Genomic DNA, 22,586 nt, shown 5'->3' with positions numbered 1-22,586 from the left:
CTAACATCACATTAGTTAAAGTTCATAATCAAAATCAGCTTATTAAGTCCTCTCAGCTGACACTGAGAAATATGATTACATACTACTAATATTTTCTCCATCACGCCCTGCCATAGGCTGGTCCCCTTTCCAGGGCATACCTCGCCTCTCGCCACTGGGATAGGCTGGAGGAGCCAGGTTGCAGATGAACAAGGAGCCCTCGTTGGCTAAAGCACAAAGTCCGACTGCTTTTCCTTGTAGACTGGCAACGCTCCTCCTTCAATAAACCAATATGCCAAGAATCGTCTGTGAAATAAAAAATAATTTATCACAAATGAGATGCAACCATTTGTCTGACTAGCAGGGTCAGACTAATGGTTGTACAACATTTGAAGAAAATGGATTCAGAGGATCTGTAAACAAACTGCTCTCTGTAGTAAAACAGGAAGTTTTCTTTTCTTTTCCTTTTTTTAGTAAATTGCTGAGGGGAAGTGTGTTCTACCACACAGTTGCACTCCACATATCTAACTTGAAACCTGATAAATGGTGTGTAATAGTTAAAAAAAATAGAATATTTTAAAGCACATTTGAAGGTAATTTACATATAGCATGAACAACTGCAAATTAATTGAATTTCATGCATGGAAGCCACTGAGTAAATGTATAATTAACATCAGCTGGATTAGCATAACCGGGTACAACATAGCATAAGGAGGCTGAGAGCGTCCTGAATTAAAATGTATGGGAGAATTCCACATCCATATGATGATATGGGGGGGTAAAACAAAACTCATTTGGAGGAAAAGTTGGAAGAATATTAAAGTTCTTATTCTATAGGTGCAATTATTTTACATAATGCTTCAAAATAACTCAAACACCCCCAAAACAACACATCTAATTGCCTGGAAGCATTTCCAGATAGCTGCCAAGTTTGTAGACTTGCATACATTACAGACTTTGGTGTATTTCTACTGATTGTATGAATACAAACAAAGACAATGTTCTACAGTCATTCAGTCGGTCATTAATTGGTTGGATAAAGACAGTTTTTGTAGTTTTGCTACTGAACAAACAGTGCAGACTTTCAGCTTGAAGAGGTATTGGATTAACTGTTCAGGAGGTGGAGGCACTGCTGTGGTATGATCACGTACAGTATGGCTGCCAATGGAAACAGGTTGCAAGTGTTTACTGATGATGTCAGTCCTGCTAGAATCCTGAAAGCTAAGTCGGTGACCTGATCTCGGTCTGATGGAGCATGCTTTTCAGTTATTAAATACGAAACTGGATGCAGAGAGACCCACAGATAAGCAGCAACTGAAGCCTTTACTGCCTGCAGTAAAGGCAGTCATTAACTCTAAAGTACTTCTACCCAAGTATTAAAAACCCATTGTTATATTCAAAATGATGTTCGTTTATACAACTGGAAAATTCATGCAATATGGTCTCTGCTGGATAATAAACCCAGGTATGCTTATTGTTTAATGGCTTGTTAAAGACAAGCTGTTACGCAGGTTGTTGGGTGGTTTCAGATACACCCTGAGCTTCTGACATCTGGTTTCAAAAGAACTAGCATGGTGGAAATGCACAACTTGAGGCTTTAAAACAGGACTTCACTAACCTATGAGTGATATTACAGTAGCTTCATCCACCTTTTTTAAAAATGGTGTGTAAAAGAGTCTTGTGTGGGTTCTTTTTTCCTGATCTGACCTCTAATGCAAGAAAACCAGACAGCTGCTGTTATTGTCCCTCGCCCAGTACAGTTACAAGAAAGGTTGGTGTATGTTTAGCACTTTATTGCCAAACATGTCCACTTAACCATCCAAATCACAGAATTCAGGTGTTTCACTCACCTTAGACAATTAATTTAAACAAATGACATGAAAATATTGGACTTGGTTGTTGATTTATTGAGGAAAAAGAAAGAAATATATTTTTTAAAAACATATGTTTGTAAGGTGCAAAAGTATCTGAACTTTCCTCTGATATCTCGTATTTAGCAGTAACTGAAATTGAACTCGTTACTGTAAATCAATCAAACAAACCAGACATTATGAGGTTGGTTGGCTCTGCCTGACAAACCAAAGGCACTGCATGCCGATTAGCTAATGACCTATGTGTATGCTGATGATCATACCCTGGATAATTCTCCTGTCACTCTAATAAAGAATGTTATTCAAAAACTAAACTTCCGGTTGTTTTAAATATCACTTAAAACTAGTGATTGACCCCCTAAAGTCACCACCTACCTGAACAGAAGTCTTGGCCATTTAAAGTAATACACGTCAAGGTTATATCCATCTGTTATATGCTTCTTCATTTCTAAGAATTAAAGAATCCATTTGTGGTTAATCTAATTGCACTACTCTTTTTTCTTTTTTTTTTAATGGCAAAGTCTAATAGCATCATGTCATTTAATTGGATTCTGTTTCCACTTTTAGGACTTGTGTAAAAATCTGAGTATGCTGTAGCTTTTGTTTATTCAGTAATATCAATAACCTTGTTAAGGGTAAAGCGTTAAGATTGACTGCATGCCTGTTATGTGTGCACCTGTCCGTCTCCTTCTTATTAACACATAACATATTACAGTGTTTCATTCCCAAATTACAAATTTAGAAAACATATATTTAAACTCTTTTTTGCAATTTGTAAAACGTACTGTAACTCCTTTCTTTCTAGGAACTGTGGAGCTGGTTGTCATTAGCACTGCGTCAGTTGTCAGTTAATGTCTTTTAATTCTTTGCTGCACAGCTTGATCGAGATCCCAAGGATACATTCTAGGAAAATCAACACTGACAGCCCTGGAGCTTTCACTCAATGCATGACTGACCCTTTATTAAACCAGACTTATTGTCAACGTGTAAGCTCTGCTCTGAGTCACTGTCAGGGATTTTGTAGTAACTCTAAAAAATAAAAAAAAAGTGCTGAAACAAGCAGCATGCAGGCTCAGATCTTCGCAGCTTCTGAGACATGTAGCTCAGCAGCAGCGAGCTTTTACATTTGTAGTTTTTGCCAGACATGACAAAGACATGTTTTTCTTTGCACGCTATAATCAGTATAGAGGCCTTTATTTTAATATTTTTCATCAAAAAAATAATTGTTGGGCTTTGAACTGTTGGTGACACCGTTCCTCCAGGACTGTCTTAATTCTTCATGGCATGAATTCAACAAGGTGGTGGAAACATTCCTCAGAGTTTTTTGTCCACATTGACATGATAGCATCTCACAGTTGGTGCAGATCCATGACATCAATCTCCCGTCCCACCACAACTCACAGGTGCTCCGTTGAGATGTGGTGACTGTGGAGGCTTTTTGAGGACAGAGACCTCATTGTCTTGGTTGAGAAATCAGTTTAAGATGATTTGAGCTTTGCGACATGGCGTGTTACCCGCTGGAAAGAGCCTTCAAAGGTTGTGTAAGGGGAGGTTGTGTAAGTGTCATAAGGGGATGAACTTGGCCAGAAATAATACTCAGGTAGGCTATGGTATTCAAACAATGCCCAGTTGGTACTATGGAGCCCAAAGTGTACACAGGTTCAATAAGGAAGATCTGTAGTAACTCATCTGTCTGCTTCCCAAGTGTTGGCGGCTAATCTAAGCTCCCACCTTCCTACACTGTCAAGCTGATTTTGACATCACTGGTCTAGTCCCATGATCTTCCTGCTTCCTGTGCATCTGCCATTCTCCCTTCCAGACATCTCCGTGCAACCCACCTCCTCTCCGTCTCCGCCTCTCGCTCATCAGTCAGCCTCCATCCAAGCCTCCATCTTCACCTGCAACCAGTGTCTAGACTATTCTCCACTGAATTCTGTGCATCATGTTCAGTTACTTCTAGTTATCTCTTGTTTTTGAACTATTGATACAGCACAAGATAGGATGATCCATTCATTCATGTTGCTTGTGCCAATATAGCAGGAGAAATCAACACCAACAGACCAGGCAGCGTTTTTCCAAGTTGTAGGCTCAGTTTCCTGTTCTTAGCTGACAGGAGTAGCACCTGGTATGTTGTTCTGTTGCTGTCACCCATCTGCTTCAAGGTTCAACATGTTATGTGTCCATAGATGCTCTTCTTAATACCTCGTTTGTAACGAGTAACTTGAGTTAACTTTGTCTTCCTATCAGCTTAAAGCAGTCTGGCCGTTCTCCTCTGACCTCTGGCATCAACAAGGTATTATCACCCAGCGAACTGCTGCTCACTGGATGTTTTCACTTTTTCAGAAGGTTCTCTGTAAACACTAGAGATGTTTGTGCGGTAACATCCAAGCGGATCAGCAGTTTCTGAAATACTCAGAGCAGCCTGTCTGGCACCAACAACCATGTCGCGTTCAAAGTCGCTTTTTGCATATGCATAAAGGATGGAAAATGAAAAGAATCGTCTTGAAATGAAATGAAACTGCACACTGAGGCACCAAACACAACAAACAAGAAAATTCATTTTGGGGAAAGTTATGAGTCAAACAGAGATTCATTTTCAGATGGCGCTTACAAACAGAGGCCAAGCCTCTTTCAGACTTTCATCCAAGGGCTTCTGTTAGTTCTGAGTTTTCTCTAAGATAATGATTACAGTCGTGGCGATACATATTCAGAGACGTGTTCTGCTGCTTTAAATAATCCAAGGGCCTCGACCTTGTATGTCAGCTGTAGGTTAATTTCCTTGCACGAAAGCATGCAACATTTGCAACATTTTCACTATGTTAAGAACCCCAGTTGCTAATAAATGCCAACTAATTAAAATGTGCAGAGCTACTGACAGATTTATGAATATTAATGGCATTTGACAACTCTCCTAAAAGAAAGAGACAGGCTGTGCGCTGCATTTATGTGTGGGAACATTTAAGGTATCATCAAGGAGTGATGAGTTTGTTAAAAAAAACCATGACAGCTATCGGCAATGTGCTGCATATATTTTTCTCCCCCCCCCCCCCTTGTGAATAACCGATCGAACAAAGTCAGCATATTATCATGTGGTGAACTTTCCGGTGCAGCTACACTGCAGTTTAATGGAATGGAAGTCAGCCGTCTAACATAATTGGTACGTAAATGTGAGGTGTGTATATATATATTTTTTTGTCTCTAACTCAACAGCGGAGCAGCCTGGTCCTTTTCACCATTTTGCACGTATATTCAACAATCAGAGAAGAGGCAGAGAAACCAATTTATTTCTGACAGCAGCCCCAACTGGCCATAACCAGTGGAAATGTCTAGCCTAGAGCAAAGCTCATATAGTAAAGCACTGTGTGATGATATTGTGTGAGGGCTGCGAGAAGATGAAAAATTTCAAATGAAGCAGTGAAAAAGGGCCATATGAAGCTCCAGTCTCCACTTAGTGTAAATTTCATCTGTCCATAGCTTTAGACTCAGGGATCTTTTCCACTTCAAATGTACTTGTACAAATCCACCGTGTATAGCAAGCCTTTTACAGAACATGTCCCTCATGGTCAACCAGTCCTCCTTAAATTGTAGAAAAGAAAGGACTGTGTGATTGTACTGTGCTCCGGACTTAACTACAGCGTGGTCGCTATCTTAAAAGTCTCAGGAGGTTGATAGCAAAGCCCACATTCAGAGCATTGATTGCAGAAGTTCAGCAAATTTCCCAGCTCAGTGAAGTGAGACCCTATCGATGATTTTCTTCTTTGTGTACTGCTTTTTTTCCTCTTCTTTTTCTTTCTCTGCTGCCAGCGAGATCGCACAAATGCTGCAAAATAATTATAGGTGGAGTCTTAAAACTTTTGAACTTCTCCAATAATGTTTGGATTAATCTCATGAAAATTAAAAAATCAGTCCATTCAGACGGATTTATCCACTTTAGACAAAAGGCTGTCACAAAAAGGCTTCGGTTAGTTCAGCAAATCAATGAAACCTTTCCATAAATCCTCCCAGACTGAAGGCATAATTTGTCTCTTCCAGTTTAAACCGTTTCGTTATTAGACTGAAGATGGTGAAGGGAAACTGCTTGGGAGATGACAAAGTGGCCACTGCACCTGTTGCTAGTGGTGTGCCTGAGAAATGGGTAAAAGACATCTGGTCTTTCTCAAAGTTTGAAAATTTTACATGTTTCACCCCCAGTTGGTGTATTTTTATTAGATAGATTTAAAACTCCCATATTACTTTTGGTATTACATGTTTAGCACAGGACAGATTACCCCAAACACTGGGTATATACTCCATAATGTAAAGCCAGATAAATATGTTTCAAAGATCTATGGGGAACACTGTAATGCAGCATACGTAATAATAATAATAATATGCAGTATACAGGTGCTAACTTTTGTTAACAAACCTTGGGGAAAACTTTTGGCCAGTGTCCCAGATGCACTTTGGATGGTCTCCGTTTTCATTGCTGCTCCACCTTACAAGTATTTTTAGGATTTCCTTTATTGATGCTGTGATAACAACCCAGGGACATTTGTAACAATTGGTGTTGCTTATCCTGAATGACAAGGCAAGCATCTTAAAAAGGTGCACAAAAGTCTGATGTGGAAGGAGCTGTGTCTTGATCTGTGACTATATCAGCAGCAAAGACAAAGCCCTTCTCTGCACAATGATTTCTACCCCCAATTTTTTTTTTCATTTTTTTTTTTTTTTCAAAAGAAGAGCTATTAATTTGTAGATGCTACCATTTTACCCGAGGAGAGTGTAGAAAGATGGGTCCATTTTATAGCTAAGCTGCAGCTGCATTGCTGTGTTGGGTGGCTTTATTTCCCATCCTGTTGTGCTTGGCTGAGGCTTGTAAACTGCCGTTACCCGACTTCTTTGGCTCGTTACGAAGTTTCAGTGAAGCTTTTATTTGCAAAGCCAGCTGAGCTTGAGGTCTTAACATTTACATGAGGACAATTTCAAGTCACCGTAGAGTCATAGTTAGTGTAGTGAAACTCTTCCAACCAGTGAGAGTATTTTATTAGCACCAGCAGCACAGCTTTATACACCTCTAAAGGCCCTTTGTGTTCAAGTTCAAGTTCAAGTTCAACTTTATTGTCACTTCAACCATATACAGTTTAAAAATACACAGTGAGGCGAAACAACGTTCCTCCAGGAACCAAGGTGCTACAAGACAAGTTAGTGCAAAAAAAAAAAAAATCCACTATCTTCGTTTCTTTTTGCTTATGTCCTTCAACCTTTTGATTCCCTATCCTGCCAACCATGAGCCGTGCTGTTCAGACCTAACTGACATGTTAACACTTTGAATTGTCTCAGTTTATGGGATGAAAAATGATATTTTCAGTCTTATGGGCATTTAGGAAAATATGAAAGGACATAGTCTGTGCTTGGATCGGTACCTTATGTGATTTAAAATATAGTGACCTTCAAAATTGAATAAACATGCACACATGCACGCAAATGGGATTCATTATAAATGCTCCCACAATGTATGGGAAGATATAAAGCTGAGTAGTTGTTAATCACAGGGCATTAGGGCCGGAGGTGAAGGCTGCCAGCTTTGCAAATGTATTCACCTTATTGACTAATATTCAGTGTAAAGTGAATCTCTTTGGGTTTTAAAGTAGTCAGACGAAAAAGACACGTGATTAAATGACCTTGTGCACCGAAAAACTGCAGTAGTCGTTTTTTCAGAGCTTTCAGGTCGATGTACTTCAAGAAAAATTTAGATTATAATTAAAGTCTGCAGATAAATAAATAATTTCAGTCAGATTAATGAACTAAGTGTGCAGATCAAAATCCATATGAGACATCTGACCAGAAATCTTACTTATTTAAGCCAATTCTTACCTTGAATATAGATTTATTTCTTTTTTAAATAGTGGCCATAATTTAGAAGATTATTAATATTAATAATCTTGCCACGTGCATTCAAAAAATTCTGCCCAAACTTCTAACTTTCACTATTTTAATTGCATGTAAATTTTCCATGTAATTTTGTACCATGTTATATTTAATGGAATCTGTTCAAATGAAATCTGCTCGAATGGTGTAGATTCGGTTTAAACCGAGCACGTTTTCTTTAATATATATCAACCATTAATTTTATATATCTCAATTTACTCAGAATTATTGCTTCGTGTTTATTGAGGGTGATCTATCATTTTATATCAGATATAACTAAAAAGCCCATTCCCTTCTGAAAAAGTGAGAAATACCTGATGGGGTCACTCACACATATTATTTCTTTATTATATTTATTATCTCTCTAGGACATTTCTCTAACCTGGACTTTTTAAAAAAAAAAGAAAGTCATTTGAAGCTCATGCGGGCGCCGAATGATCCATTAGAAAACTGTCTACATTTTGATGATTGTGCAAAGAAAGCCTTCCGATGAAGGGACGGACAGTATGTATGGTGCACTTTGAGCGGTAACGAGAACCGGGCGAGCCAAATATAACCAATCACAGCAGAGCGGCCCTCCCAATGCCTAACAACCTAGCAACCAATTAAAATGCAGCATTCTTCCGCCTGTTTAAAAATATCCTCTGTGGACCCGCCCCTCCCTGCTGTGTGCACTTCCTCGTTGTTATCCCCGTTACTAGGGTGACCGCTAAGCTCTGTCAGCGGTTGGTGGAGACCGTGTGACATAAGAGCGTTATCGGGAATTCCTCTCCCCTCGGGGCTCCGTGTGACGGCAAAAGGAGGTAGCTTCAGTTAATGCCGGGAGAAAGCAGCACGCATTTCATACACGTGAGGCGCTAAAGTTTCCCATGTTTCCTAAACGTGTATTCATCCGAGCGCAGCTCCGCAGATGAGGAAGATGTGTCTGTGCGGAGTTTAGACTTTAATGAAATGACAAAAGTTAGAGAAGAGATACCATGGTCGTTAGAATCTTCTTCTTCTCTGGTTCTTGCTTATAGGCACAACATCTGAGATCTGTACTGACCTGACCAAGGAGGACTTAAAAGTAAGTGTCACAGTGAAAACATAAATTAATCCCTCTGTTTCCACACCAGTAACAGGAACATATGATCTTCTGCGGGATCTCTATAATTAAATGCCTGTTTAGAGGGAGGCTGCGTTTTAAAAGTATTGATTTTTGATAAAGTCATCAAGGAATTTAAGGGCAAAGCGTGTAAGTGTGTCTATCCTAATATCAGACATTATGTTTACCGTAACTCCAGTTATTAACTTCTCTGCCTCTAATTTCTACTTTTCTTTGTGCCTTTGCTACTTTTTAGTTGATATGTGAACTTTATGTGTTTATGTTTTGGTAAAATGAAAGCTGCAAAATGACTTCTCTCATGCATGTTTATGATTTTGTTGTCCCAGCTGAAACCTGACTAACAAGTTAAACAACTATCCAGCATATTTAGTCTGAACCTTCTTTGTTTTGCTCCAGGAGCTCTTTGAATGCAGGCTGCAAAGGTTTATATTTTAAACTAAAAGCGTGCAGCCTTTCCCCTAAAGAGAGCTTTGAAACTTCACAGCCATATGACAAACTTCACATGACTGGGGCATGGAGGACTTTTTTTTTCTGTTTTTCCTGAACTCAGAGTTAGGTTCACATCATACTTTTACATTAGGAGTTACAACATGTTGTTACTTTTTGTTATGCAACTCAGTTATGCACCTTCGGTATGCACTGTATTGAATCTCACTATCTACCACGGTCTCTGGTGAGTCTCTTGGCACAGGTCAAGCTGACCTTGTCATGGAGGTTTGCCATACAAGGGATCAGTGACGGTGTGTGGACACACCGACAGCTCAGATGTCTGTTCCCGAGCTCCTGGGGCTGCTGGCAGGTTGTCTTTAAATAGATAAGCACTTTAGTTGTACACCAGAGAGGGGCTGTGACCTATGAGCAAGGTGATTCTCGAGCCTATCTGTGTCTCAGGGGACGATTCAGCAAAACACTCACCATATGTTATAAGCCATAAGGAAACTCCAGAGGTTTTGATAATGCTATAATCAAGCAAAACTGCTAACAAAATCCTCAAACATTAACATATGTTATATCCTCCTGAGATTTATATGGAAAAAAGGTATTTTGATTTTTTCCATATAAATCAAGTGTTGGGTTGGTAAAAAACACATTGCAAAAACAATTTTGTTTTTAACTAATTTTATTAAAATGTTACAACATGTGCACTACAGTGCACAAGGAGAGTTCATTGATCACGAATGTGAAACTAACAAAATTCAGTCCTTTTCTTGATTTCTAGAGAGAACTCTTCATCACTGGTATTATTCAGGTCTTGTTCATATATTTGTCCCTGTTCATCATACAGACCTTTGTTGGCCTGGGCAGATTGAGGCAACCTTGAAGGACTCTCTTTAGAAGTGGTCTGACTTTCCCCAGGAGATCCTTTTTTTTCTCATTTTCTGGCAGCTCATCGACTACTTTCAGCGAAGACCTGATCTTGTAGAAATGACCACATGTCATGGAATCAGCCATAACTGCGACTCTTATTTTGGCAGCCCAGTACATTGGCATGGTACACTGAGATTCCTAAAAAGCTATTGGTTTCTTCTGGTGTTGTGTTTAAATGACACCCTGAATCCTGTACCATACGCTGGTTGGTCAACAAGGACAAGTCCTGAATTAGTTTTACTGCTGGAAATACTGCTGTGGGCTCCAGTCATTAAGTGTCATTAGGGTACCATCATCTCCAATTCTGCATTCTTCCAACAAAGTCATAAACCGAAGATAATGGAAAATTATTTAGCAAAATAAAATTTAGATACTCCAATATCCGATATAGTTCACTTACAACACATTTACACCATCTTTATAAGTTAAATCAATTTACTGGAAGACATTTCTGCACGTTACCCGTACTTTTTTCACTCAAAATCAAAAATTCCTGATTCTCCTACATGCTGGTGTTGGACCAGATAGGATGACGGCAGATTCCAGCTGACCCTGTGTCGTTCTCCATTACATCCGCCACTGCATCTTGATAATGTTTGTCTGGCTCCTCCTGGGTTTTCACCCTCTCCTATTTGGCTCATATGACTCTCATCTTCTGAAAGATCTATGTCTGAATCTCCCTCAATGATTGTGTTAAGAATTCTTTCTGCCTCTGTCAAAGAGTTGTCTACTAGAAAAAAGTGAAATAAATTTAAGTACAAAGTCCTGACGAGCACCAGAGTACACATTAATAAATGAGTCATTTCCTCTGTGAAACTAAATAAGCTTAGGTCTGAAAACCCCCTCAAATTACTTACTAGATGTTTGTTTTTGAAAATTAATCATAATCTGAGTTTAAAAACATATTTTAAATGTTGATATCATGCTTACATGTGACATCATGCTTACATGTGACATCATTTTAAAGCTACTGTTGTCCTCTAAGAAACATCAGGACTCAGCAGAGTGGCATGTAGAGTGTGAGTGATGCAAGCAAAAACTAAATGTGTACTACAGTGCACAAAAATGAATTACTGTGTCTGGAGATATTATATAACAATGTTTGGGGGTTTTGTACTATTGATCAGTTACTGTGTAACAACTTGGTGTAAATAAATAGAAATATTTGTACAATGGCTTTCACAATGCTCTTTTCTCCTCAGAGGGCCCAACATGTTCCCTGGTGCACTGGAAGCAGCCGAGTGTGTAGAGGGTCTGTCACTGCCCTCTCTGCAACCGCTGCCAGAACTGGAGGAAGAGGAAGCAGAGGCTTCATTGGAGAGGGGGCCAAAGAGGCCAGGACGCTACAGGAAAAGCCTTCAGCTTTTAAAGCCCTTCAGGATAAGGCACAAGTAAACAAAATCGACTTTAATTGTATTTGATGACTCTGGTAGCGAGAGAGATGAATGAGAACATAAAGGCAGAGACGGTTTTAAGCTCCTACAGTGTGAAGATGTTGTTGTATGTTGAAGTGTGAAGATACACACAGACTCTGGAGTACACATTTGCTCTGTTTGGCCCCTCCCTAATGTGCTGACTATTCGGGTGTAGCCTGAGGCCATGATAAGGGCTTGCAACATATCTTCCAGCAGCACAGTGCCATGTCTGAGCATATACCCACTGATAACCCCCCCCCCCCCCCCACACACACACACACACACACAACTTCTTTTTCTTTTCGCTGCACTCTTAGATTTCTGTGAAGAGCGTGTAAATTACTATCCAAACACAGCCGGCATGATTCACCTTTCATTGACTCTGGCGAGTCAAAGGCGCCGATTATTTCTCAGAAAACCTATGTCTGTCTGTTCCCCCAGCATAGCGCCTCTGTGTGTGTACCTGTGCTTTTATACATCTCACCTATTTCCACGTCTTCCACTCTATTCCAGGCACCAGCATCCAGTCGATAATGCTGGCCTCTTCTCATTTATGACTCTGCACTGGCTCTCGCCGCTGGCAGTGAAAGCCTACAAGGCGTCCAGCTTGTCTATAGATGATGTGTGGGGACTGTCTTGCCACGAAGCCTCTGCAGTCAACTGCCAAAGGTGAGGTTTGCCTGATGAAAGGGACCTGCGGTGTTAGGAAGAGTCTATTTATTGTTGAAACACAGTATTCCCACAATACTGGAACCTGGTGAGGCATGAAATAAAAAGGTGAGGTGGGAGTTATTTGACGGTGTTAGATTTTTACGTTTTCTTTATAACAGAGAAATTTAATATATGGGAACTGTCCCCTCTTTAAAAAAAAGGGACTTTTGAGTGAAATCACAAAGCAAAACTATAATATGCTGTTTACACAGACACTGCATGTTGTATAACATATTAATATTGAGTTTTGATGAGCCAAACTGTTTCTTCTACTTTCTTTCTTTCTTTACAGTCAACAGTCTGGGAATTATTTTAAATCAGTCATCTGTGTAGCATAGCACTGCGGTAAATACAGGCTAGTATATCTAGCTGGCTGTATTTACCCAGCATCAAATGTGCTGTTCACTCCTTTATGAAACAGCATTTACTAAAATTTGCAGCGTCATTGCACAAAATTATAGCCTTATTCAAGATTTATGTCGTCATTAACAAAGAGAGTGAGAATGAGGGTCACAGACAGAGTGTTGGAAACTACTGAAGAACAAACTCCTGTTAAATGGATCTGCCATTTTCTTTTTCTTCATCTTTTCTTCTTCTTTGTATTATTATTAACATCCAAGACTACATATGCAACATATATACAAAGGAAAAAAGAAACAAGAGAAACAACTTTGACCAAGCAGGAAGGTTTCGACTGGTCAGTACAATTTAGTTATAGATGTTCAAAAACAATACCAGGTCTACAGGGCGTCACAGAGCTGACCAATATTTCCCAGTGTAAAACAAATTGTTCAGATGTATAACTGAGAAATGCTTGTCCAGTTTATCAATGAACATTGTGATTTCCATTCATATATTAGATGTTGGGCTCTCCTTCCTAGTCTTTCTACCAGCCACCAGTAGTTTCATTAAGTTCTTATTATCTCTTTTATCTAGTCTAGAGGTGTATACCCAAAATATATAGACTTGCTCGTTAGAGGAATTTTTCAATTAAAGTGTCTTTTATCCCCCTTCAATAGTCTTTAATAACAAGATGATGAAAAGACACGGTAGTACTTTAGAGATAGCTGATAGTAGTTGACAGGGAGGTTAGCCCTCTTAAGCCTGAGATTTCTGAGAGGGTGAAATAAAAAATCTTGTCAAATTCTTCCAACAAAACCTAACCCGTTTATCTTTTTTTGTTATTTATGTTAACATTTATTTATGTTAACATAAATACGACTTATTAACACTTATTCATGTTATTCTGATATTGTTCCACAAGTTGTAGATGTGATATTTTTTATTTTTTGCAGACTGTGAAACTTTGCCTGTCTTTGCTTTTATGAAACGGCCTCTCTAAGATGCTCTTTGTATAACCAGTCGTGTTATTGAGCCTTCTCCTTTTAGCGCCACTTACTCTTCTAACCTTTTGTTGACCCCTCCCCGACTCTTTTGAGACGTGCTGCTGCCGTCGAATTCAAAATAAGCTAATACTTTTTTGTGAATTGGCACATTTTCTCAGTTCAAGTAGTTGATATGTTCCCTACAACCAGCTGCAAATAAAATATGGATTCATGAGATTTGCAAATGGCTGCATTATAGGTTGATACATATGCACAAAACTACAGTTTTAGTAGCCTAACCTATAGCATAGATTAACTGGATGGTCTGTAAAATGGATTTCAAAAGGCACCGGTACCACAAGGACAGTCGAGAGGGCACAGACATAAATGAACCCAAATGAAGCCTGGCAGGCAGCCTGAACAGCCCCTTTTTGGCACTAACATCGGCCCTGTCTCTCAACAAGAAATGAATAACAGAGTTACCCTTTTTTTTTTTTGGTTCGGTGTAACAACATTAATTTATACAGTTTTTTCGAGGGGAACTCTGTTGACTTCCATTTTCAGCCCTTGTAGTTGTTGCTTGGTTTCTTTATAAGTGTTGAGTAATGCCAGTGTCATCATTTTAAGTAACATGCAGTCAGCTCACTGCACATGACTGGCATCTTCATTATATGCTCTGATGCTTTAGCTGAAGGAGTGAAAATGAAGTTACTAATTTTCAAATATTCAAATTGCTAATTAACATCTAGTGAAGTTGTGGAGGAGAGTTGCTAATCCATTCTTGGTTAAAATGTGCTTCGGTCACTTGTACAAGTAGATTCTCTTTGTGCTGCAACCCTGAGCTGAGATTGTGTTATTTGTCCAGAGTATCCTGTGGAGCTTGCTGTTTGAGGATGAATTCCACTGATATGATATGTAACTGTACAAGCCTGTTTCAGTCTCGTGGGACAGGGTTGTCTTTTTAAAATAAATATCGAGAAAGCCCTTTTGTTAAACCTAGTGAGATTAATTGTGACGAAAACGGAAAATGCAAGTTCACGTTTCATTCAGTGTTATTAGTCAGGGTTTTTGGAGTGATACAGCTGTTATGCTGTCGTTTTAGTATTCATAATTATGTACCGTTTTGTGTGTTTGTGCAGCACATAGTTAAGCTATACCTTGAGACTTAACTGATGAACATCCTGTGTCTGTTTACAATACAGGAACGATGTGATGGGATAAAGGCAGGGGAGTGTTGCTAAGAAAGGCTGGGATTACAGATTACCGTGAGAATTTGTGCCTCTCTTAGACAATAATGGCATTAAGTGTGTACCTGCAATGCACAGTGTCTCCCTGTCTCATCCATTAGCTGTCACTGACAGGAGCCGGGCTGGGGCAGACCGTGAGATAAAAGGCCAAGCTACAGCTTGGGAAATGCCTCGTAAAGACGCTCTGATTCTATGAATGAACCTAAATGTTTTACATTAAGCTTATTATTTGTGCTACTCAGGGAAAGTAAAACCAGTGTTTTTTTCCATTGCTGCTGTGACTCAGCAGTAAAAAGGAGAGCGACTATTTGAGGAAGTTCACTCTTGTATCTGGTGACAACTGCGTAGGTTGCCAGTAATGCTTGTTCTGTTTAAAGATCGTGGCTCAGGGCTGAGAGTTTTTGTGCTGCTTTGTGTATGTTAAAAAGAAGCAGACACAGGAAGCAGCAAAAGAGCACAAAGCCACTGGGTGGGTGTCTGTCACAGTTTACATAGCAAGAACATTTACAGAATGGAGATGCAAAAGCACAGCACGGGAAATTGGAAAGGCGCCCTGGGAGAGTTGACACTTGTTGGTTGCTCAGTGAGGTGCGAACCTTGAATGCTGTGTGCTGTTCAAACACACTCCTGCAACATCAGCTTTGCGTGCCATCTGGCATGCTGAAACGATGGCTGTCAGGAACATTTCACTCCTGTTCGAAAGCAAATAATTCCTGCTTTACAGCCCGCACTGTTGCCCCGCTGTTCTCCTTTTCATTTATATGTAGGTACATGTACGCACATGAGATCTAATATGGTATTTCTAAATACACATGACTTTGGATTTGTGCGATCAGAAGTTTGCATGTGCTCATCGTGCATATAAATATGATGGCAGCTGTTTAGAAATGGCTCAGAGAGACCTCCCCCGCTCGTGTAAATCTACAATTTCCCTTCATAGATCTTGACTGAGTTCCTTGGACTTTCTCATTGTTTTGAATATTGGCCAGTCCTGTCACACAAATGCTATGTATGTGCACATTTTAGCCTGTATGTATACTTTTGTCCCCGTGTGGATTAAATCCATTATAAATTCATACTTGTGCAACCAGTTCTTGCTTTCTAAAGTAATGCTTTAAAATCGTTCCACCGTGGAAAAAGAACAGTTCAAACTCATTAAAATCATTAAAACTCCCAAATTATCTGTAATCTTCTGACCACAGTTGTATATTCATTTTGGACAGTAATGGGGGGGTGCTTAAAAAAATCTCTTCCAGTTTAATTTGCTATTCCTCGCTTGGTTCTTTGATTGGATTTAGGAACACTAGTCTAACTTTCTGTGAATCAAACTGTGTCTCTGCAGCATTTGGAGTGCAAATAATTGCAATTCCTTAGATTTAGCACCATTTGACTTCAAGTAGCAATTACCAGGCCGTGCAAGAGTGTAGCGGGTATAATGTTGTGTCTATCTCTGATACGTTTTTAATAAAGTCGTTAGGGCGTTAATTACTTTCTGCAGCTGCTCGACTGCTGCTTTATAGAGTCATTAGCCGTGATGCATTTGGCCAACAAGATATTTACCCACTTCAAATGGCATTATACAGCAATAAAAGTGCATTAGCACATCTTTAACATGTTTGGTGGTACCTTTCTCAGTGCGATTATGTGAAGCGTGATTGTGTATTGTAGGTCACCTTTATACTATTATCACCCTAGCTATCTTCAGTTGTCTTTGGGGTTTTTTGATTGCATTGATTGCCTTCTATACTGTTTTTATCCTCTATTTTGGGAAGTGCTGATTTTATCCAATTAAAGAAAAAAATATCCAAGAAACTTTTGGGCTCTTTACCACCACATTGGATAGCACTGATGCGTGAACAAAGGGGAAGCCGTTAGAGAGTTATATATATTTAGTTTAGTGAGAATGGACTCATGTTTGGCTGAACTGTGCACTCCTATAGTTTGTCACTATTTGTGATCCTGGGTTTTGGTTCCAGGCTTGAACATTTGTGGCACGAGGAGCTCAAACGAAGCGGGCGAGAGGGGGCATCCCTGACAAGAGTCTTCTGGAGGTTCTGCCAAACCCGTACGCTGGTGGCCGTATTCTCCCTGCTTCTCACAATGGTGGCCGGCTTTGTTGGGGCTGTGAGTACAGTCTAAATCCTTCTTTGCCTTTTATATTTTTTTGCTGATTCAGCTAAAACGCCTTTCAGCATGGTCGCTGGCTTGGAGCCTCAAGTCCATGTATTTTCAGAAAATCACTTTATCCTGTTTCATGCTGGTCTGGAAATTGAAATGAAAACATACTGGGAGATTACAAAGCCTTAGATACTGAGAGTCATATTAATACCATAGATTAGCTGTTTTGTACCCAGTCACACTTTGGTCCAGATATGCGCAGGGCTTTTTATGTGGCACACTTGTAGCTTTAGATTCCCTGCCAAAACAGCTCTCAGATGATTGTCGCAGAACAAACTCAAAGTGTGAATATTTCTAAACATTCCTTATCAGAAAACTGAAAAGTAATGATGTTTGAAGTTCTAAGTCTGTGGCATGTCTGAGTGACTTTCATTGTTCCTTTTGCTCCAAGCTGTTTCTTTTGATGTCTTATGTGCATACTGTGTGATTCCTGTACCCACAACTGATAGCATTAACTGGATTTAGTTCTTAGACAATGACACATTTGTCGCACATTCTTATGTGATTTTTTCCTCTTTAGTGCATTTAATGACAAAGCAATGTTGTATGTATTCTTTCTACTGACTAATTTTACTTATCCAGGCGAGCAAAAATATTGCTTAAAAATGCATTTTGTCATATTTTATTTTGTCCACTTTTAATCAAGTTATATATGAAATATTTCCTGTGTTTCTGCTTGTTTTTATTCTGTGTCTCCTACGTTATCTCTGTCCTTGTTGTTCTCTGTTTTGCCACTGCCACTTTTTCTCTGTGCTTTCCTTCTTTCCTCACTCTTTCCTTCCTGTCACTCTATGTGGGCAGGCTATCCTGGTTAAATCTCTGCTGGAGTATTCCCAGAGCTCAGAGAGCTCTGTGTGGTATGGCCTGTCTCTGGCAGCCGGGCTCTTCCTCATGGAACTGATGCGCTCCTGGTCTCTGGGACTCATGTGGGGCGTCAATTACCGCACTGCAGCACGCCTCCGTGGGGCCACTCTTACCCTGGCCTTCCACAAGATCCTCCGCCTGCGCAGCACTAAAGACATCAGTCCGGGCGAGGTAGGTGTTGTAACCCTGGAGGGAACTCCTCTTCATATTAAAGAAATCATCCCTCGCTGCAGGGCACCACATGCAGATGATTGAGATGGATTTAATTTCTGCTCTTACACCAGTCCTGCTTAGATTTCGACAAATCCCATAGCCTGAGGGAGGGGAGGCTGTCTAAGATTAGTCATTACTCAGCTTAAGAGGAATCATTGTCCAACAAGTGAATGTGGGAATAAGGATAACTGTGTTCATAAAACTGTTTTTGTAGTAATATTTGGAGGAATTTTGAAGCAGTACTTTATGTAAATCACTGTCTCTCTCTACCTAGCTGATCAACATCTGCTCCAGTGATGGCCAGCGGCTCTATGAAGCAGTGTGTGTGGGCTGCCTTCTGGCTGGAGGGCCACTTGTGGGAATACTGGGTCTATCTTACACTGCATTCTTCCTGGGCCCCACGGCTCTGATGGGGTCATCCATTTTCATCATCATTTACCCTGTCATGGTACGACTTTCACTATAACATCTAACCAGAGGCAAAGAATGGAAAACATGGTTGTCTGTCTGTCATTCTTTTTAAAGTGGACCTTTTATGCTGATTTCCGGCTCCTTATTTTTTATTCCTGGACTCTGCTAGACTTGCATGAGTCACAGTTCAAAAAACTGCTTATTTATCTTGTGCTGTGCCTCGTTGCAGCACCTCTATTCCTTCTCTGTCTGAAGCAAGCTGTTTTTCTCCTTTTCTCCCATCCTCCCTGTAAGCCAACTTTTTTTTAAAGACAGAGTGGTGTGCTTTAGATGACCGTATTAGGAATATCTGCTCTCTTTGACAAACAAATCCAGCAGCAGAAGAAATTGAAATGGAGCGTTTAGGGCAGACTGAAGCTTTTTGGCTCATGTGGATTACGTGTACATAAATTGACCTGATTTAAAATTTTGGTGATGTGTAATATGAGCGTCCATCAGTATGACAGTTCATCGATATGAGAGAAAATGACATAATAGGTCCACTTTAAGATAATGTAATTATAGCAGTTTCAAAAAGTTTTACCAAAGATTACTCAGCAGAGAGTTTATTATTGCTGATTCATTCTTAGTTGAAGACAGAAATCGTAACGTCATTAAAGTCTTTAAGTTAATTTAGATTATTGGAGAGCCAAACAGACACTTTTTAAAAGCATCATAACTCTGTGGCTATCAGTCGCCTGTCAACTTTCTAACTGTTGTTTTCAAATTACACTCAGTCTGAGCTGTAGTCTGACAGCTAGAGACCCTGCTATTGATGGGGAAGGCGTTTATCACTCTGGTCTCCGGGACAGGCCTGCAGCACAGTTAATGTGATTATGTCTGCTTTCATTTCCTCCCCCGCCACTTATTTCTCCTGTCATCATTTCCCCCGTTCCTGTCTGGACAGATGCTTGCATCGAGGTTGACGGCATATTTCCGCAAGAAGTGTGTGGCAGTCAGCGACCAGCGCGTGAGGCTGATGAACGAGATCTTGGGCTGCATAAAGTTCATCAAGATGTATTGTTGGGAAGATGCCTTTGCAAAAAACATTCGCAGTGAGTGGCAGTCATGTGACTCAGCAATATATCCAATGCTCATTTCTTGAATGTGGTGAAGACCTGGGAACTTTGTGCAGGTCAGCATTTTTGAGAATAAAGTGCCACTTCACTTGAACATCTTTTACTCATGCAAATTAGTCACTAAATGAGCGGTTTATCACCTAAAAGTAGGCTTGTCCTCGTAGCAAACTGGCATGATAACCCTGCCCCTTAATCCATTTCCATTAACCTGCCCTGTTTAAGTGTGCCATTGTCTATAATCAAAGGCACTTTCAATCCCTGCACTTCAAGATTAATTTGCAAAGTGTTTGGGGCCCTATGATACCTTAAATGGCTGTCAAGGCTGCTCTACTTATTCATGACTAAGCGATGGCCTTTTCTCATGAGGTCCTTGCTCTAGGTCATGGATAAGCATCATTTTCCCTATTTAATCTGCTCCAAATTAGCCAGCTGGGTCTCACTTTCATTGCTGTCTTGTGATTACCTGCTATAATAACAATAATTAATTGGCATTCATTGGTGAATGAGTCTTAAGAGTTACAATGTCATTCCAAATTTACAGTCAGCAATTGTGCCGATGACTCCTCCTTTGTAGTTTATGCAAGAACACACACATCCCAATGGGGAATAAGGACAATGAAGTGACTAAACGAGCCCGTGCAAACGGGATATACAAACATAGACGAGAGGGTCAGGATTCAGGAATTGGACTTGAAAAGTTTTCAAGGATCACCAGCTTTTGGAGCCCCTTTGAAGAGCGAGTCTCTTGTCCTCTCTTGTATCTATTTTTGTGTGCTTGCTATTTTGGTGAGTGACTCTGATTGTGGTGTGGATTGGCTGGCCAACACTTTCACTCGACCCTTACGTCACATTCGCATTCTTTGTGTCTGTCCTTGGTTATTTATCATCTCTGTCTTTCTGATCTCCTCGACAGAAGTGCGGTTAGAAGAGAGGAGCATACTAGAGAGGGCCGGGAACGTCCAAAGCATAACAGTGGGATTGTCTCCTGTCATTATGGTGCTCGCAAGCGTCTGCACTTTCTCCTTACATATGGCCTTAGGTTATGACCTAACCGCAGCTGAGGTATTTATATATAAAAATCTACCGGTGTGTGACAAGAAAATAGGAAAAACAAATCATAAAGACAATGAATGACAATTATGCTTTGTGGTATGTAGAAAAGTACTGAGCCCGGCCCAGAGGATTCTGATTTTCACATCAAAATGGCAACAAGACAAAAAAAATCTAAGGGACATATTGGGGCACGGATGGTCCACTGGCTAAATCATTAATCAATGTTGTCCAAAACTGAAGCACTATGGTGTGGTTTTCCTATAATTTGTCACCCATCCGTAGTCAGCATGTTGACTGCATATTTATTTAAATCATGTAACTTTTAAGATGCCCACCGAGTCTGTGGTCATGACGAGCACATATACACATTTTAAAGTCAAACTTCATGAATATAAATAAATTATTGAGTATAACTGTCTCCATCTCTACACATCCCACCTCAGGCTTTCACTGTGGTTGCAGTTTTCAATGCTATGACCTTTGCCCTGAGAGTCACACCACTGGCGGTGAGGTCACTATCAGAGGCTTCTGTTGCAGTCAAAAGATTTCAGGTGAGAAAGACGGACTGGTGTCTTGTAAAAGTGGATAAATGATAATGTTTCATGTAAAGAATAGTGATGTAGCTGTTGATGTCTTCATGTCTTAATAGTATTTTAAGATGTCAAGGTTGATAAAGCATACATGAACTTAATAATCCATATCACTTCTCAGAATAAGTACCTTTTTTTAGAGGTCACACACTAAATTAAACTCACATAGTGTGTCAGTGGGGAAGCAGTTTTTAGCCTATTCACGTATCACATCTGACATTTTTTGCTGTTTTCCAAACACGTGATAAATACAAAGCTAAGTAAAAAGCATTTTTTTTAAAAATATACTTTATTAATCCCCTGTAGTGAAATTACTCTCTGCATTTAACCCAATCAGTCAGTAAAGCAGTGGGCAGCCACCAATTCAGCGACTGGAGAGCAGTGTGTAGGGACGGTACCTTGCCCAGCGGTACCTCAGGGTAGCCGTTCAGTGGATTTGAACCCCCGACCTTCTGATCATTAGATTTATCCTTGGGTTTTCTGTTTTTTTTTATTTTTATTTACAGTCGTTTCTTTATTTTTTCCGTTTTCGTAGTACTTAACCTGTTTACCACATGTAAACATGTTTTTAAAAAAGGATTAAACTGCACTTTTGTTTTTCAAGCACTAAAATATTTAAGTAACTATTAAACTGGTCATCACAATGCGTGTTGTCTATAATCTATCCCACTACGTTTGACTCCACAGAGGCTCTTCACGATGGATGACAGAGAGGAGGTTGTAGAAAAAATGGAGGATCCTGGCAACGCCGTAGAATTTCAGGTTGCCACGCTGGCTTGGGAAAAGGCAAAAGGCAAAAAGCCAAACCCGGCTCCCAAGAAGCGAGGAGTAATGAAGCATGTGCTGCGAAGGGAAAAGCTTAGCTTGTACATTTCCACAGAGGATGGCAAAGGAAACAAGGAAAACCCCAATGTGCAAAGTCTCCTCACAAATATGGAGCAGGAGAGTCCACAAAGCACCGTCTCCTCCACTCAAAGCATACGCCCCCCACTGCACAAGACCCTGCACCAAATTAACCTGCGTATAAAGAAGGTAACACCACAAACACATATCAAGTCGATTAATTATGCTTTTTCTCAGTTGTAGTCCTTCCATACATGTTACTTACAGTGGTGAATACTCATATTAAACATGACAAAAGGGTATAAAGTAAAGATCATTTTAAACAGTGATTCCTACAAGGCTACTTTGGTAGCATTAGAGAATGTTCTCTATTTTGCCACTGCTACTA

At 40.0% G+C, this 22,586-nt stretch overlaps 1 protein-coding gene across 2 annotated transcripts in view; it reads left to right on the top strand.

Moving 5' to 3' along the window:
* Positions 1–8,470: 8,470 nt before the first annotated feature.
* The window catches only part of LOC146582581 (ATP-binding cassette sub-family C member 5), a 35,049-nt gene continuing 20,933 nt past the window's right edge, over positions 8,471–22,586 (top strand). The window contains exons 1-11 of one of the 2 annotated variants that reach the window (XM_085244965.1): positions 8,471–8,606; positions 8,777–8,823; positions 11,433–11,621; positions 12,159–12,314; positions 16,905–17,052; positions 17,908–18,141; positions 18,458–18,631; positions 19,541–19,688; positions 20,626–20,774; positions 21,209–21,316; positions 22,043–22,387. In XM_085244965.1, the coding sequence (XP_085101091.1) occupies positions 11,443–11,621; positions 12,159–12,314; positions 16,905–17,052; positions 17,908–18,141; positions 18,458–18,631; positions 19,541–19,688; positions 20,626–20,774; positions 21,209–21,316; positions 22,043–22,387 (1,641 nt within the window). In that variant the 5' untranslated portion in view covers positions 8,471–8,606; positions 8,777–8,823; positions 11,433–11,442. The other variant, XM_085244958.1, reaches the window with a different exon arrangement.

This window comes from Mchenga conophoros, linkage group LG2 (assembly GCF_057382185.1).
Source record: "Mchenga conophoros isolate Kocher_MC1m ecotype Shallow Benthic linkage group LG2, M_conophoros_male_GT1.1, whole genome shotgun sequence".
NCBI classification, from domain to species: Eukaryota; Metazoa; Chordata; class Actinopteri; order Cichliformes; family Cichlidae; genus Mchenga; species Mchenga conophoros.
This window is presented reverse-complemented; position numbering and strand designations above follow the sequence as displayed.